This window comes from Pimephales promelas, chromosome 16 (assembly GCF_988280905.1).
Source record: "Pimephales promelas chromosome 16, fPimPro1.hap1.1, whole genome shotgun sequence".
Classification (NCBI taxonomy): domain Eukaryota; kingdom Metazoa; phylum Chordata; class Actinopteri; order Cypriniformes; family Leuciscidae; genus Pimephales; species Pimephales promelas.
Genome location: NC_142784.1, coordinates 22,677,708 through 22,694,638, shown reverse-complemented (window position 1 = coordinate 22,694,638; position 16,931 = coordinate 22,677,708). Strand labels below are relative to the sequence as shown.

Genomic DNA, 16,931 nt, shown 5'->3' with positions numbered 1-16,931 from the left:
GAAAAGCTTGCATTTGGCTGCATTTAATTTGTTTCTTGAATAATTGTTACAGATCGACATCACTCCATATACAACTACAAGTACATTTGTACAGTTCATTTTCATTGGCGTATTTACAAAACATGTATGTACATTTGTCAGTGCAATGTCAATTTTATTCTTTAAACAACACTTTACAAAATAAAGTTCATTAAATTAATACATCTCTAGCAGTTCATCAAAATTAATTTAACAAAATTAGGACTAACGACGTAGACAAAGACACACATCAGTAGTTGATTGCACTACTTGAAAAGAGATCATTTTGCCATTTTAATAAATTATCCCTGTATAAAAAAAGCATGTTTGTGGTTACTGTAATTGTAATACATCAAACAGCCAATATTAATTTAAGAGTGATATCATTTGATTTTGGATGTTGGATATCTATTTTTCGTCCAACATTAAAATACCTAAAAACCGTCTACAGTCCATTTATCATATTCGCATTACGGATTATGATGATGAATCTTTTCCTTACAGTAACACACCTGTGTTTTATTTCACATAAATTTCTTTTTCCGACAGGGATAAACCTTTCTTTGATGGCTAACGTTTAGAATATCCATGGAAATCTGAAAAGTACAGCAGCAAAATGGGTGCGGGCGAATGAATCCCGTTGATTTCCAAGGGTTTAACGTCCCCTCACAGGAGGAGCTCATTCAATTGATGAATGCTGAAAAATAAGAGCCATTCAGTATTTCATACATCATTTCACAGTGGTAATTAAGTTGGGCTCTCTTTTCAAGAGTCTAAAGAAATGCTACTAATAACCTGGAATACCCTCCGACACAGACATCCACAACATTCAGCAGTTTAGTGAGGATGCTGTTCTCTAAAAGCGTGGGTCGTGAAATATTCTTCTGTGCTAATACTGTTCATTTGCTCTTGTCTAACAGTATTCAACGCTTCCCACAGATTACGCACATGACCAGCAGAACACATTTTGGCTTGGACGCACGAGAAAACAATCGGATATGCATCTGTTTGCTATTTTTAGTCTCCGGTCACGTGTCAGCAGTTTTTTGTAAAGCAAAAAATACAGTGGTAACAGGAAAACGTGTAAAAAGCAGCGGTATTGTTGAGAGGACGTGGTTTGATCAGACTGCTAAGACTAAAGCTGTAAGCAAACGTGTTTAGGCAAAGTGAACTACCGCATAAAAAAAAAAAAAAAATTCACATTGATAAAAATAAATTTATAAAAAAATAAAAAAAGAAGATATACATTTACTCTTCTAAAAAATAATGTCTCAAAATAATCCGCTTAAATAAGATTTAAAACTAAAAAAAAAAAAAAAAAATAGCATATGTATAATTTGGCAGCAGGGAGTGGGAGGATATTCTATTAAATGTCAGAAATTGTCTTTAAACTGAACTTTTTTTGGAAGTGAATTATGTCCATAAAATAATTTCAACTGCCCTCAGATGATATAATACTGTCACACGGATTTTCTATGAACAGTTGGCCAAAAGATGTGAGGTAGTGTGTGGAATTTACTGTAGAAAAAAAGAAAATAAATCAACTATGACTAAACTAAGCCAACCAAACATTTTTAGGGCTCTATAATTTATACCAACACCATCTTCCCCATCGGTTTCCTAATTAAACAATCTGTTCTGTCCATTAGGATTCAGAAATGTAGCACTACAGAAGCACAAGCTCTTGTTATGTGATTTTTGGATTCACCTATGTCGGTTGGCATGTGAAAGAGCAGTTTTGTCTGTTTGGTAATGGTGATATCAAGGGATTGGCGAACAGTAATTTGTTTGCTTGGCAACAATCACGATCGCTACAGTTCTCTGTGATTCACTCATTCGCCCTCTCCCTCGTGTATCTGAATTGTCAGGTACCTCTATTCTGAAAGCACAGTCAGCGGCGGTGTTGGGCCTGTCGGCTAACTGATATTTTGAGCTTTCACAAATGATGGTCCTCTGGCTCTGCCGTTTCAGTCCTCATTGCACTGGCGTACTGACAGGCCCCCCTAGTGTCTTTAATGTTGAAGAGCATGGCATCACTGCAGCACACAGTACTTCTTGTAGTCAGATTCAAAGTCTTCGTCCATGCTAGTGGTGTCTGCCATCTTTTTGCCCTCTGTTTTTGGCAGAAACTGCGAGTAGTCCACTCCCTGTTGCTCATAGAACAGGATGTAAGCTGAATCTGTGTCAATCTCGTCCGAGTGAACTTCCTGAAAAGATGTCAAGAAACGCTTTGTTTTAAGTGTTGCACAATTCTTGTTTTAGTGTTGTCACGAAACGAGACATTATGAAACTTTCAGTAGTTGACACCAATGCAAGGAAAATTTCAGGAATGTAAATTTCCATGTTGATACCACAGTAATTATTTTGAACACTATACTTTCATTTCAATATTTTTTTAAAAAAAAACCTTACAATATCATTTCAATTTATTTGAGATAATTAATGTCAATGTGATGATACCAAATTCAGTTGGTAATTGCTATGACAGATACTTCAGGCTGTAGCGCCCAATTTGTTTAATTTAGTATCAAAAGTAGCGGTACTTTTGACATCTACTACGTCCAAGAATTTTCCATCCCATTTCCATCCAAATATATACTCTGTGCAGTAACAGTGTCAAATAATAGAAACCCATGAGATGTCAAAGAATAAACAGAGTTGGGATCTTACCTTGCAGCTGCTGTCATTGTAACAGTACCATTTTTCATTGGGGTTTTTAGCATAAGTCACATAGTGACCCCCTCCCATTATTCCTGAATGACACTTAAAAGAAAAACAACAATTAAGGTGTCAGAAAGGCTTTTTACAAAAGGAATCATTACAGATTGAAACATGTAGAGAAGAATCACTTACTGAGATTGCATATAAATTGTACAGGGGCTCCAGGCAGATGTCATTTCTTTGGTGAGGGGTGTCTAGGTCTGTGCTAACCTCTGTGTGTCCATTACTCTGACTGTTGTCTTGTGCCAGTCCATTCACCATGATGACATCGCAGTCGCTGCTTGAGGCGTCCAATGACCAGGTGTCTTGCCCATTTGAATCAGATGGCATCTGATTCTCCCCGTCCGTCACTACTGTGCCCTGCTCTGAGTCGGTCTCGCTCTCCTTGCTATTGCTACAGGCATCCAGGTTTTCTTTGCTGTTGCAGAGTCGATGCCTACTGCCCAGCTGTGGAAGACGCAGACGCCCCTGTTTCCGTCCTGTATTTCTGGGGCTGCTGCCAGGGCTGCTGTTTCTGCTCAATGGGCTGCACACCCTCCTGATAGAGCATGGGGTGCCTAAAACAACAATGCAGTGGTTAGAGAATCTCAACTAGTGTTCATTTAAAAGGTCTGCAAATAGAGAAGAGAGACATACCTCTGCCAGAGGTGGGAGGACTGGCCACGGTAGTAGTGGAGATGGAGGACACGGAGGAATCACCTCTTTCCAGTCTCTGGAGCTCCTCTACCAGGCTTTCACTTTGGAGGCTCTGCAAGCTGCCCATGCTCTGAGCTACCTCCCGTGGGGTTAGGAACGCACTGGGGTCAAAGCTCTCGCGTGGAAACTTCACAATCTTCTGAGATTTAATCCACCGACCATTGACAAACTGGAAGCGTTTCAAATGAACAATCTGAAAAAGGACAGAGAAAAAAAATGATGTTGTAATCAAATATTACAAAGGGCAACTTGCTTAAAATTACATTTATGTTATACAGTATGTTTAATGTAACCTATTCAGCTCAAAATTTCTATACTATATAATAGTAAACATAAATATTTGTAAGATTTTATTAAATAAAATGAGAATTTTTTTTATATTTGATCAGATCAAATTAGCTAAAAAGGACACAATTTAATCAGCCACATGATCCTTCAGAAATCATTCTAATATGCTGATTTGATACTCAGTTTTCATTGTTGGAAACAGTTGTGCAGCATCATACATTTTTTGGAACCTGAAATACATTTTCGGGATTCATTGAAAAAGTTAAAAAGAACAGCATTTAAATCAAAATATAAATCTTTTCTAACAATTTAAATCTTTTACTATCACTATCTGTTTTTAGCAATTTGACATCCTTGCAGAATAAAAGTATTAAAAAGAGGAAAGAATTTCTTTATTTTACTGACCTCAAACTTTTGAACGGTAGTATATCCATTTTATCTATTCCTATATCTATTTTTAATTTAAATAAATAAGTTTTTTTTTTTTATCCATTAAAAGAATCCTCAAAGAAGGTTCTCTCGTAGTGCGTAATATCTTACGCTAGGGGAAAACCTCTTTTCCATTAGATGTTGACGGCAAAAATTATCCTTAATTTTGAATTAATGTAAAACACGCTGCGGCAGCCAACACGGCCTATTGGCTGTCCTGCGGCAACTGCAGCAGCCTATCGAGAGAGGCCCTTGGTGACGTCAGATCCAATGGGGGATTCATTACTGTTTTTTCTGTATTTTTGTTTAAATAAATACAGGTTTGATGAGCAGAAGAGACTTCTTTCAAAAACATAATTTAATTTTTTTTAATGTTTCCAAACTTTTGACGAGTAATATACACGCATAACTGTATATTTTTAATTTGATTTAATTTGTTCAGAGAAGGAGGAAACAAATAATTTGGTTTTCTAACCAGTACGGGGGGCAGCCTCCAGAGGTCCAGCTTCTTGGTGGCCAGGCGGTGGGTCTTACACTTGGAGCAGTAATAGAGCTCATCCTCCCCTAACTCTTCTTCACTGGTGAAGGCTTTCAAGCAGCTGTCCAGACTGATAGGCTCTGCCTGAGCACGCCGACTCTGCTCAACACTGGGATGCTCTTCCACTATCTGCTCCACATAAACATCAGCAACTAATTACTTGACAGACACAGTAACAAAATTAAATACCTACCCAAAAACTCTAAGATCAGTTTTGGTCTGTAATGCACCATAAAAGTGGTGCAAAACCATGGGATTTTATTTTGTCATCTCCAATTTTAAAAAAGTTATTTAGTATGACTCTGTAGTAGAGTATGCAATCAGAAAGTGTCTTTTGCAAGTAGGAAATGATGGATAATAATTAGCTGATTATATCAGGAGCTCTTGCTAGAGGTAATATAGAGGCAACAGACCCAGAAAACAATTAATCATACAATATGATTTTAATGGATTTCTTAGCTGTGATGTGAGATGAAAGCAAATCACAAGGAATGGCAGCACTAGCAAAGTAATTATTATGTGTACATCATGTCCTGCAGTGCAGCATCAGACTGGATCCAGTTTAGAAAGACTGTCACAAAGCAAAAACCCACTGACTGAAGTACTGAATATGCTGCTTAACATCTGTGAGCATCTGTAAAGCACGTACTCTTTCCTGAGAGGTCTGGTAGCGAAGGTGCAGGGCGGTGGGGTCCCAGTCTACAGCGATGTAGGCATTCCCCAAAGATGCTCTGTCTTCATTACAGTCCACCGTGCAGCCTCTGCAGAACCTGGCAAAGTCACGACAACCCTTGTCAGTCACGACAGCCCAAAGTGTGAGATATGTGTGCATGCATAAGCGCTGAACTCAAATGACTTACCTGTACCAGGGACACCAGGCACAGGAATTACCATCTTTCTGCACCACCCGCAGAGTGAAGGGATATTGGTAGCCCATACTGTCATCACTGGAAGAGAACATGACATGTCACATAACAGAGTAAAGGAACTAAACTTTTAAAAAGAAGTTAAGGAATAAGGAATATTTAACATTCTGCACTATTTTCTAGGTCACTAATGGCCATGTGAACTGAAATAAGGAACTAAAGGAATAAGGAACTTCTCATTATGATGCGATCATTTGCATGAAATCTAAAAATGAAAAACAGAACAAATTTCACTAGGTCTTGTATAAAGTATCAAAATCTAACAGTACATTTGTTACGAAATAGGAAACAGAAATGACTAAAGTAAAAAAGCTAACCACTCGAACAACAATTTTTACTACATTTTATAATGTATAGCATCATTCAAAAGTTTTGGTAAAGTACAATTTTACTTAAAAGAAATGAATATATGTATTCAGCTAGAACACATTCAATTGATTATGTAAAGACATTGGTTACAAAATATTTCTATTGAACTTTCCATTTCTTTCTAAAAGAGTTATTTTAAACTTTCTATTCGTCAAAGAATCTAAAGAAAAAAAAATCACTATTTCCACAAAAATACAAAGCAGCATAACTGCTTGCAACATCGATAATAATAAGAAATGTTTCTTGAGCAGCAAATCAGCATATTGATTGAATGATTTCTGAAGAATCATAAAAATTGAGCTTTGCATTACAGGAATAAAGTGGATTTTAAAATATATAATAAAATGTAATATAATTTAACAATATTACGTTTTGTACAATAATGTAAAAGTAATTATTTTTGATCAAATGCAGCCTTGCTGAGCATTAAAGACTTCTTTCAAAAACATTAAAAGAAATCTCAATGAACCCAAACCTTTGACTGGTGTACTTCGAAAAAAAAAAAAAACAAAGATCCAAACTAATGATCAACATCAAAACCCTGTGAGCTACAGATGCTACTGACCAGTCTTGAGCGTGGTTGCTGGCTTCCTGTGGGGGAAGAGGGCTGGCAAGTCGGGACACCTGGATCCACACGGCATCATACAGGTCCTTTTTACTTGTGTGCACAGTGCACGGCACAATAAGCGGCATGCCAAACAGACTGGGCCTGTTCTTCTGAGAGGACAGGAAGTACAGCTCCGTCCTCATCTGAAGAGAAAGAACAGACACTTAGGATGGTTATGACAATCATGTTAAAAGGATAATTCCAGTGCAAAATGAACCTAGGGGTTAATAACGTGTTTTCCAAAGACGGCTCCTGCCTGTATACGCGAAGTGTACAGTCTTTATAAAGTATGTTATTATTAAACTGTCTGTACACTTGCAAAGTTTTTAATGCTTCGGTTTTGTTAGCGTGGGGCTATTTTGAGCCTTGTTAGTGGTATTAACTAGCAATTTTTTATTTATTTATTTTTTTTTTTTCAGTCCAACAGTGAATATGAAGTGAATGCTCACCATCTTTCTGTGCATGGCAATGATGTAGCCAATGAAGGGGCTGTCTTGCACCGGCACAGCATGGCCATTAGGGATACCATTGGCGAGGGGCTTCTCGGGGGTACAGGGGACCACTGTGCTGGGCATGCCATTGGGAATTAGGCCAGACTTTCCAATGTGATTGTTTCCTGCTGTCCCATTGGCTGTAGGTGTTTTTTCTAAAAAAATAAAAATAAAATATAAACAACTTTTTTAATAATAACAATAATAATATGGGTCAATGGCAAATAAGGGTGTCCATGATCCAACTTTTCTTTTAAGGACCAAGTCAAGATAAAGAAGAAATAAATCCTCATTACCTGTTTGCACTGGAGAGGTGACTGAGGTGGGTGAGCCAGGCACAGGGATTTCAAATGCACAGAGGAAGCAGTTCACAGAGTGTCGCACCTTCTGGTTGTCCTGAGGAAAGTTCTAGATCAAAAAGAAGCATTTATTTAAAAGCCAGTCCACTTGGATTGTCTCAACAACAGTGTCTGATGTGGCGAGTTGAGCTGACCTTGATGTTGGATGTATGAACCTCAGCCAGTAGGATCTGCTCAGGTTTCAGGCTGCACAGCTCACTCAGCTGTTTCTTCAGGCCCATGTACTTCTCATCCATGTTGAGACGGAGCCCGTAACGCACCGGAGTAGAGCCATCAAGTTTGATAACTGCAAATCCAAAAAGCTTTTATGTGAGACTGCAGCACCTGCTGATGAATTTTTAAGTGTTTGTTTTCTCTCTGCTTTGGTTTACCTGTGATTTCTAAGTGCATGGAGCTGTCCATGGGCAGCGGCAGTGATAGGAAGTTAAAGGGGTCGAAGCGGGCGCTGATGTGGCCGCAGGTCTTGCACTTGACCTGGGACCTGAGCTGCCCATGGAAGAGGTCCACCACAATTGAACGATTTCTCCGCAAATGGTTTTCCCAGGCCTGTGAAGAGAAACACACAGATGTCCTCAGGGTGAAGAACCGACTTTTCATCGGTTTGCCTCTATAGGTTCATTTAAGAGGGCTGAGCTAATGTATTGAGCCGGGCAGGGGCTGAAAAAGAGGAGTTTTAACACTAACCTCTGTGGCTACTTCATGATCTGGGCGTCCATCACTATCCTTGAGCTCCACGTACGGCTTCTCGTGCACGCGATTCAAGTCTTCGTGAAGCCCATCCAAGAGAAATGCCAAAAGCTCCTGGGAGTCTTGCTGCTGGAAGCCATTGAATCTTGGTGCATACTTTGCTATTGTCCACTACATTCATGTTTTTTAAAAATGGAATAAGAATATTAGCGTAAACATTTGGGTTTGATGCTCATAATTTCAGAGATTTCAGAGAATTTCAAAACCCACCCTGAGTTTTAGAGGTGCAACGTTCTTTTGGGTGCCGCTCCAGAGTTCCTGTACCAAATCACCATAGCATTTGGCCATGTGACCACGCATTCCTATCGGATTGGTTCTGTCAAGGCAAGACAGCTCATTGGTCAAGAAGTATGATTGTGACCCCTCACCCAACTTGACCCAACTTGCATCACAGTAGCAGAATTTGGGTCTTAATGATCGATGCATCAAGCACTGCTCACACAGAAGTCCCCTTTTAAATCAAGCAACTATCTGTGCGTCAACATCAACTCAAACACACTTTTTTGCCCTCAGGTGAAACTCACACTCATGTGGATTCCTGTTGAAATGATTGGATGGATTTCGCCCACAACATTTTTCAGAGCAACAGTAAATGCTTAACTAAGTAGTTACAAGTGGTTTTGGTTTTTAAAAACCTTACCTGTTAAGCTCATAAAGGTGTCGTCCTGAGATGAAATACTCAGTGAGGGGCTTGGTGTTGCTTACACACTGAATACTGGAGTTCATGAAGCATGTATTACCCAGGTTACTCAAACCTGTGGCACCTTTCTCAGTAGGAACTGCAAGAGAAATGAGACACAATGTTTAAAAAAAATTCTCCATATATTTTATTGGAATTTAAAAGTTTTTTAAGAGAGACTGAAGGTTTTGACTTCACAGGCACAACCACTTGAGTACTATCTCCATGAAGATCAATTACTCAGTATTTCATACTGAGTTCGATAGCAACAGTGAGTCTTTAAATGTCAAAGCTGATATCTGTCTTGATTTGGCTTTTATATGGCTTTATGTAATTGCTTCTTGGACTCTTGCTGTTTTTGTTCCTGTGTTAATAATCTACTTGATATATGTGCTTTCATACAAGAAACCAGTCTAAAGAATTGTATTATAGTGTCATCTAGGTATGGTCAAACTCAGATAAACATTCTGGCATTTGTAGATGGTCTGGCCAGCCTCCAATTTGCATAGATTTTCCCAACACTTTCCAAGAACTCTGACATTACCTTTGTGTCTGTCGATTTTGCTGCTGTTTGCAATGAAAGACATTTCCTCTGGCCAGCTCATATCTTTGTTTCGAACTGGAGAAAAGGAAAGATATCTTAATAATTTTTCCTTTTCCATCAGTACAGTCATGCATGGTTTGCAATTTAATCCACACTGCACAGCAAATGTGAAATTAGATAACACTTTAATTAAGACAGATAAATGTCACAGACATACCCTCAATGACTAAGTGCTGTTCGTCTTGAATTTTCAAACTTTCTAAAGTGTGATCTTCATCGTCCAGGAGAGTGAGGTAATTCTGATAAAAAGACGACATAAAACAAGATTAGTATACAGTATAAATGTATGTATCATTAATTATGATAGAAATTTCTTTGGGAAAAACATATTAATTCAGCCTTGGTGAGCATAAGAGACTTATTTAAAACCCCTCATTTTAAGAAAACAAGTCCCGTGCAGGGCTCTAATCCCTACCTCACTATTGTAGAGCCAGAGGCGCATGTCCTCTTCTTTTATGCGTAACCTCTGGGACAGGTAATCATGAATGTCTTTAATGGTGCCCATCCTGCTGAAACATCCCGTGTATGCCAGCACTCGCTTCAGAGGGGCATTTGGAGAAGGAACATTTCCTGTGAACGAAGCACCTTTTAGTATTCTCTTTGTTATGAGCAAAAAAACATTTACACATTTTAGATACAACCTTTTATCATAGTTCCACCAGCTGTTATAAGTACTGAATTATAACATATATATATATACAGTATATATATATATATATATTTATATATTTATATTTTATATATATATATATACAAAAATGAACATTAAAGAAATCATGGAGTATGCAAATGTAATTTAACTTACAACGTTAAATTAGTAAAGTAATACTTTTATGGTTTCATATTAATGATGAAAAACGAGAAGATCTAGTCCATTCCATCCATATACCCTAGCATGCATGCTATTAAATTAACACAGATGTCACAAGGGAGCACACAGATCAATATATAACACATACACAGCACCAATACCTGATTGACAGACTGAAGATTAGTTGTAAGGTAGCAGCAAGAAAGGGCAAAGGTCATTTTCAGAGGGGACATTCATCAAATCATTAGTCTGGGTGATTTTAATTTAAAAAATAAATAAAAAAAATCAAGGTAATTTTTAATTAGTCCAGTCTTGTGAAAAATAAAATAGATTCATACAGCAATTATTGATTTCATACAAGACAAAAATTATTTGAGACAAAAAAAAAAAATTGGTAAGATTGCAAAGCAAACAATTACAGCAAATCAGCCAGAGAGCGCTCTTCTTTACCCACACCAAACAGTCTTCTGAGCCAGACAGCCATAATATTTCTAGTCTCGAAACTTAATTAAAAAAATAAAAATAAATAAAAATGTATTCAACATGGTTTTATAGCTGTCATGGATTACATTATAGTTTTGTGTGAGCAAAATGTAGCATTTAACAAAAAATATTAAATATTTTAAAAAAAACAATTTAATTTGATATATTTTATGTTTTCTTTTGTTCTTTATTATTATTTTCTACTCTAGGCTGAACTCAGAAGATGACTCTGGGTGTTGGCAACAGGATTTGGCTCTTTAGTAATCCAGACAGGTCGTTTTGCTGAGACCGAGCTGGGTGCATTTTAGGAGATTAGAGAAACTGGTCAAGGCGGAGGTGGAGGGAGCCTCTCTCTTGCTGCAGGCTTACGTTACCTCGGGGCATATGTGGAGGGAACATTCGCAGGCTGCTCATACCCATATTAACCCAGATGTTAGACTGAGGGCTGCGTGTGGCCGGTTGCTGTCGCAGGAACAGAAGGTAGCGGGGGAAGAGCTCTAGCTCTGGGTGAACTGTGACTGTAGACATGATGACCTGAAGGAAGAAAAAAAGATACAGCATAAGCACAATACTACAGTGGTCTACCTGCTTAAGAGAGAAGCTAAATGTGGCTGAATCAAACTGAATTAGAAGTTCACAGGGTAGATTCAGGTGACATGTTCATTCCTCAGTCAAATTTTAAAAACCCAACTGCATACATCATGACAAGAAAAGTTTGATTTACTATTCTCGCATGAAATTGATATTACCAAATCAAAAACTTTAAATTGATACTTGGAGAGGGGTCCTTTCAAGCTACGCTGCCAACATTATTAAATAATATTTGTAATTACATTTAGTTGATAATTTTTTGACATAATAGAATTTTAATATTCCATTTTACTATATAAATTAATATATATATATATATATTTTTTTTATTTATTTATTTGTATTTATATTTTTATTTTGACAAAATAAAAAATGTGCTTTATATATATATATATATATATATATATATATAAAATTAAGCACATTTTTTTATTTTGTAAAAATAAGAAATATGAAGTAAAAAATTTTTTATGGGGAAGAATCTTTTTTTTTTTTAAAGGGCAGTTTATCATGTAAAAACCTCCAGAATGTAACCTTTTTACTATTTATTTGACAACATCCCTTCATTATGAACCATTTTAAGGCCATCAAATATGAATTATGTGGTAGTAAAGTGAAGAAAATGAGTCTGAGACCCAGAGGCAACACTGTACAAAAGAGGGTTAAATTAGCCAAGAATAATCTGTATTCAGGAAACACGTTTAGTAATATCTGACACAGTTCATGTTACATCATCAAGATCATTGTGTGACTATGCAAAAAAGCCAGAGAAAATAGCATTCATTGAAGCACAAATTAAGTGCCTATGGTGGGAGATGGAATACATACCGGTCGTGGGAGACTGATGTTGGCCCCATACCAGTGATAAAGTGCCCTCCATACCGGCTCTGGCACAGTCTCAAAGTCTCGGCTAGCCAATACCTGTTGGGACTTCTTCAGCCGCCCTCCCTCCATAGTCAATGTGGGTGCCTGGACAAAACGAAGTCACACACTCAAGGGGAGTTCATATTGAATTTGCAATGATAAATTGTAGGGACCTCCAGTGAGTAAATCACAGGTGGTGTAAGCGCCCTTCACCCTGCTCTTCTCTTGTTGACTGAGAATGGGAGGTTGGATGAAGGGGTGTCGACAGGACCAAAAAGGTCCCTTTTTGGCTTTACAGCTGCAATGTATTGTGTTGTGCAAAGAAAGAGTCTGATTATATTGGACATTATATTATTACATAACTGCAAATATGCTTGCGACAAGCCATTACCGAAGCAAGCAGTTTCATACAAAATGCTTTCAGCTTCTTTTTCTAGAACACAAATGTTACAGACCATTTATCACAGGATTAATTTGTTCAAGGTGATTCTAATTTGCACTTTGGTTGTTATTTTGATGGGCAAAAGGATTAGAAGTGGCTTCCTAGCTTCAGTGGGTGTTCTCAGCACACGTACACTCACCTTCATGGGGTCGGTGGTCACCAGAGGCTGGTTGTCGATGGCACCGGGCCTCTGCGTGACCATGCTGTTGGGCAAATGGCCATTGACACTGGAGAAACACTGGTTGTTGTTGTCAGAGACGTTGTGCTGCCGAGCGAAGCAGACGTCTGTGGCAGAAGAACTGGTGTGTGGGGTCAGGCCTGAGGAAGTGTAAATAAATGTCTTTTCAGCCTTCATGCCTTTTTATTAGACCAGAGCGATACCAAAGTAGAATAACTGGCTGTATAACTAGTGTTTTTCTGCGAAAAAAGTATGTGCACTTATCATTCCTAAATACATGCAAACATATTATAGCATTTTTATGCTTTAGTACAGTCAAAAAAAATTCTAAATGCATACAGCACTTTTAATATTTTTGTGGAAAACGTGACAGTTTGTTTTTTCCAGGATTATTTGATAAATAGAAGGTTCAAAAGAACAGCATTTATTTAAAAAGGAAATCTTATGCAACAATGTAAATATCTTTACTGTCACTTTTGATCAATTTAATGCATTCCTACTAAATAAAATAATTGTTTTATGTAAAAAAATGTGATAACTGCTAGGCCACAGCTTAAATCATATTCTTAACAACGACTGAGTGTGTACTTACTATTACCAGTGCTCTCTGAAGCCTCCGATGAGCTGGAGATGTTATCAGGAAATTTTTCTTCTGTGGAACTGGGAGAACGCACAACTATTCCAACTCTGTTCAGGACAGGCTCTATAGGTGCTGTAGACTGAGAACTTCTCATCCCACTGCCCTGAATTGATGGCTGCTCAACGACAATCGACTTATTATCCTGTTTAACACAATAATAGTAGTTTTTAATAGATTGTATATCAAAAAAAACCTGTAAGCTCCATATTGTCAGTACTTTTTGGCTGGTTGATGTCTGAGAGAAACAGGTTCCAGCCAGATATGTGTACTATAAATGGGTCATATCAGTTTACTGTTTTCTCTGTAGTCCAATTAAAATGTGAGAAATGGTCATAATTTACTCATAATTGACTCAGTTTGTTTAGATAGTACAAAACAGAACAGTGTACTTTTAAAAAAAAAAAAAAGGAAAAATAAATTTATATTTATCATGAAATGATCCCTTTTAATAGTTATGTAGAGACTGCATAGACATAATGCTTACTCACATATCTGACATAGTCTTTCCACTGCTGCCACCACTGCATGGAGATCAGAAACCAGTTCTGACCGGGCTGTAGCCCATGCCTGCTCTCCCGCTCCAGCCAACCCCTGTGCCGTCACACAAAATCATTGTGGATGACAAACAGTCAATAAAAGAACTATCATATTTATACAAAAGCACTAAAATAAACCAACAAAACATTCCTTCAGTCATTGGATATCAATAATAAACTTAGGCAGTATAACCAAACAATACGACACAATGATGTGGTACAGTATTTATAGCTTCTTTTTGAGCACCAACAGTCCAGCTAGCAAATCTTACTCAAAATGAAATGAATGATTTTAAACGCCGTTACAGGCAACGGAGGTACAATGGATCCTTACAAACAGACAAAGTCTAATCATGAGGATCGTGGGTGAGTGAAATACAATACAGCCCTCATAAGGCTTGTTTTAAAACATTGAGAAAGTGCTCAGTAGGGCGCTTTTGAAAGGAAGCCGAGTTACAGAAAGTAATAGGGTGAGTAAAGAAATGCTGTGTCCTACTCTCACCTAATGATCTGGCCTTCCTCTTCAGGGGTAGCAGGACGCAAGCCCAGGACGATATGACACACCTAATGATCAACAGATTAACAAGCCATTTGAGGCCAGAATCAAGATAAAAACGCACATGCCTTACTGGATTCACTTACAAAGCATTTATGCCCCTTTTATTTATTTATTTACCTGAAACAGCAAGTTGAGGAACTCATTGGCGAGGGCACTTTTCACGCTCCATATCTGATAGTCCTCCAGGGTTAAGTGCCCGAGCTGTAAGTAAAACACAAGACAAATGTTTGAGAACAAATGACGCATATAATATCCTTAAATATTGGATCTAAGATAAACCTGAAAAAAACCTGAGGGAAAAAAACAAACAAATGCAAGTAATGTTTATTTAATTGAGAAATTAATGTAATTTATATGGTAATGTTTTATTTCATTTTGTAAAATTTAAATTTTAATTAAAAGGGTATCAGCAATGGTGAAAATTATTTGAAATCGATATCAACAAATTTTTTTTTAGCATGACAAATCTACATTGAAAAGAAAGTCTAATTACTTTTGTTGTGTCGTGCATTTTCAGTATGTCCTCTACAATGTCTGACACGCTGGAATCAAACTCCTGAAAAATAGAGATACATAAATCAGGAAGTATTATCATGAAATCTATAACTGACAAGAAAGGTGTCTATTAGATGCAAGACATACAATGACAACTCGGGATGCACAAATCAATAATGAATTGAATTGAGTTTAATTTAAATCTATTATCCCACATTAGTGCAAACCTGCAAAAACATGATTGCATCTCGTATGCATAAATCACCGCACAAGCATATCCACAAACATATATAATACAAAGGAAGTAATTTGCAAAGCAACAAAAGGTTAATCAAATAGTTAACCGTATCATGTGCTTATTGCTTTTTCTGTGGACTTAGGTTCGATTAGACACTTACGGGGAGGGTATCTGTACGGTTGTCCTTCCACACTTCCAGCAGCGCCACCACCATCTCATGGATCTCATCCCTGGACAGAACTCCATCCCGATCTACATCGAACACTTTAAAACAAACTGAAGCAGACAAGGAAGAAGAGAATTAGGGTCAGATTTACTAAACAGGGCAAATTAGCGTGAGAGCGCAATTCCAAAAAAGCGCAGATAGGAGTGGAAACTTCGGCGAGTGATCTACTGACGACACGCAAATTAAAGAACACAGACGCAGATGGTTTGAAATCTGTGCAAATTATTGCTTTTTTTTTGCATTTTGGTGCAGGACGAAATCCATCTGGGTTTTTCCAGACATTCAACATGTAAAATCGGCGCCGGGCCGTTTTTCAGAGAGAGAACTCTGATTGGCTGTTCAGTTTAGCAAATGAGTCAGTGCAATAAGAGCAAAAGTGATGAAAGTGAGCAAAGTAGTAATTCAATTCAATTCAATTCAAATGTATTTTGTATAGCGCTTTTCACAATACATATACACAAAAGGTTTGGTGTGTCCCTAGCTTTAGATGGGGAACTTTCAAACATTCATTTAAGAGAAACCATATTTAAATAACATTTTTTATAATCATTTGTGCATAAATAAATTGATATTCAAAATGGTAAGCAAGTGGTGCTTTGCTTATAGTTTGTATGCCTGCATTCTTAGTTTCACTTCCCTTTTTTGAATGACGAATATATCTTGTTTTGCACACAGAGCTTGAATGGCATTCAAAGTCCACGATATCTCCATTTGTTTCAGTTTTATTTTTTTAGGAGGACTTTTTGCAGGAGACGCTGGAAAGGGTGTTACAAAACAAAGATTAAAATCCTATTTCACATCACAACACTGGAGGTTCAAAAAGCACAGCGAACCTACTGCTCGAAATCCATAGCCTTCGGAAAAACTTGTCTCCTTCTGCTCATTTAACAAATGCTGATGCAGAAATGTTTACGTATAAAACCACAAAAAATATAGATGACGAATTAAAATGACTGACTTAATCGCATTACTGCCACAACCGCCAGAGCTCGACTTCAAAGGTCCGCCAACCACGACGCCATCTTAGAATACAGATTATGCTAGCTAAAATATCCTTCAAGGATTTTATTCCAAAAATGTTTTAAAATGTTTGAAGAAACACCATATAAAACAATCCTGCATCAGCTGTGGAATGAGAACAACTAAAAGAGGATGATAGGAAATGAAATGCTTACACTTCTGCCTTTCCGCTACAGGGCCCCGACAGCAAGCTGAGAGCCCGCACGATATCTCCTTAAAGTCAATATGATTGTCCCGATTCTCATCAAAGGCATGAAACAAGCCTGGAAAATGGGAGAAAATGTCAGCGTTTAGATTAGCCAGCAAGAGTAATTGGATTCTTTGGAGATCTTTTATCACACATGATCCTATAAATTTCAAAAGCAAAGACCAACTT

At 37.5% G+C, this 16,931-nt stretch overlaps 1 protein-coding gene across 3 annotated transcripts in view; it reads right to left on the bottom strand.

Annotated features, from left to right (window-relative positions):
• Positions 1–7: 7 nt before the first annotated feature.
• usp32 (ubiquitin specific peptidase 32) overlaps positions 8–16,931 on the bottom strand; it is a 43,742-nt gene continuing 26,818 nt past the window's right edge. The window contains exons 7-34 of one of the 3 annotated variants that reach the window (XM_039670541.2): positions 16,711–16,818; positions 15,470–15,585; positions 15,070–15,132; positions 14,694–14,777; positions 14,520–14,581; positions 13,970–14,072; positions 13,434–13,623; positions 12,803–12,981; positions 12,186–12,326; positions 11,141–11,300; positions 9,888–10,042; positions 9,630–9,711; positions 9,413–9,487; positions 8,830–8,968; positions 8,400–8,505; positions 8,127–8,300; positions 7,814–7,988; positions 7,577–7,728; positions 7,380–7,491; positions 7,042–7,238; positions 6,551–6,735; positions 5,551–5,637; positions 5,340–5,460; positions 4,628–4,819; positions 3,376–3,628; positions 2,872–3,296; positions 2,689–2,781; positions 8–2,225 (exon numbers count right to left, since the gene is read on the bottom strand). In XM_039670541.2, the coding sequence (XP_039526475.1) occupies positions 2,052–2,225; positions 2,689–2,781; positions 2,872–3,296; positions 3,376–3,628; positions 4,628–4,819; positions 5,340–5,460; positions 5,551–5,637; positions 6,551–6,735; positions 7,042–7,238; positions 7,380–7,491; positions 7,577–7,728; positions 7,814–7,988; positions 8,127–8,300; positions 8,400–8,505; positions 8,830–8,968; positions 9,413–9,487; positions 9,630–9,711; positions 9,888–10,042; positions 11,141–11,300; positions 12,186–12,326; positions 12,803–12,981; positions 13,434–13,623; positions 13,970–14,072; positions 14,520–14,581; positions 14,694–14,777; positions 15,070–15,132; positions 15,470–15,585; positions 16,711–16,818 (4,103 nt within the window). In that variant the 3' untranslated portion in view covers positions 8–2,051. The remainder of the gene's footprint in view (positions 2,226–2,688; positions 2,782–2,871; positions 3,297–3,375; positions 3,629–4,627; positions 4,820–5,339; positions 5,461–5,550; positions 5,638–6,550; positions 6,736–7,041; positions 7,239–7,379; positions 7,492–7,576; positions 7,729–7,813; positions 7,989–8,126; positions 8,301–8,399; positions 8,506–8,829; positions 8,969–9,412; positions 9,488–9,629; positions 9,712–9,887; positions 10,043–11,140; positions 11,301–12,185; positions 12,327–12,802; positions 12,982–13,433; positions 13,624–13,969; positions 14,073–14,519; positions 14,582–14,693; positions 14,778–15,069; positions 15,133–15,469; positions 15,586–16,710; positions 16,819–16,931) is intronic. The other 2 variants (XM_039670542.2, XM_039670544.2) reach the window with 2 other exon arrangements.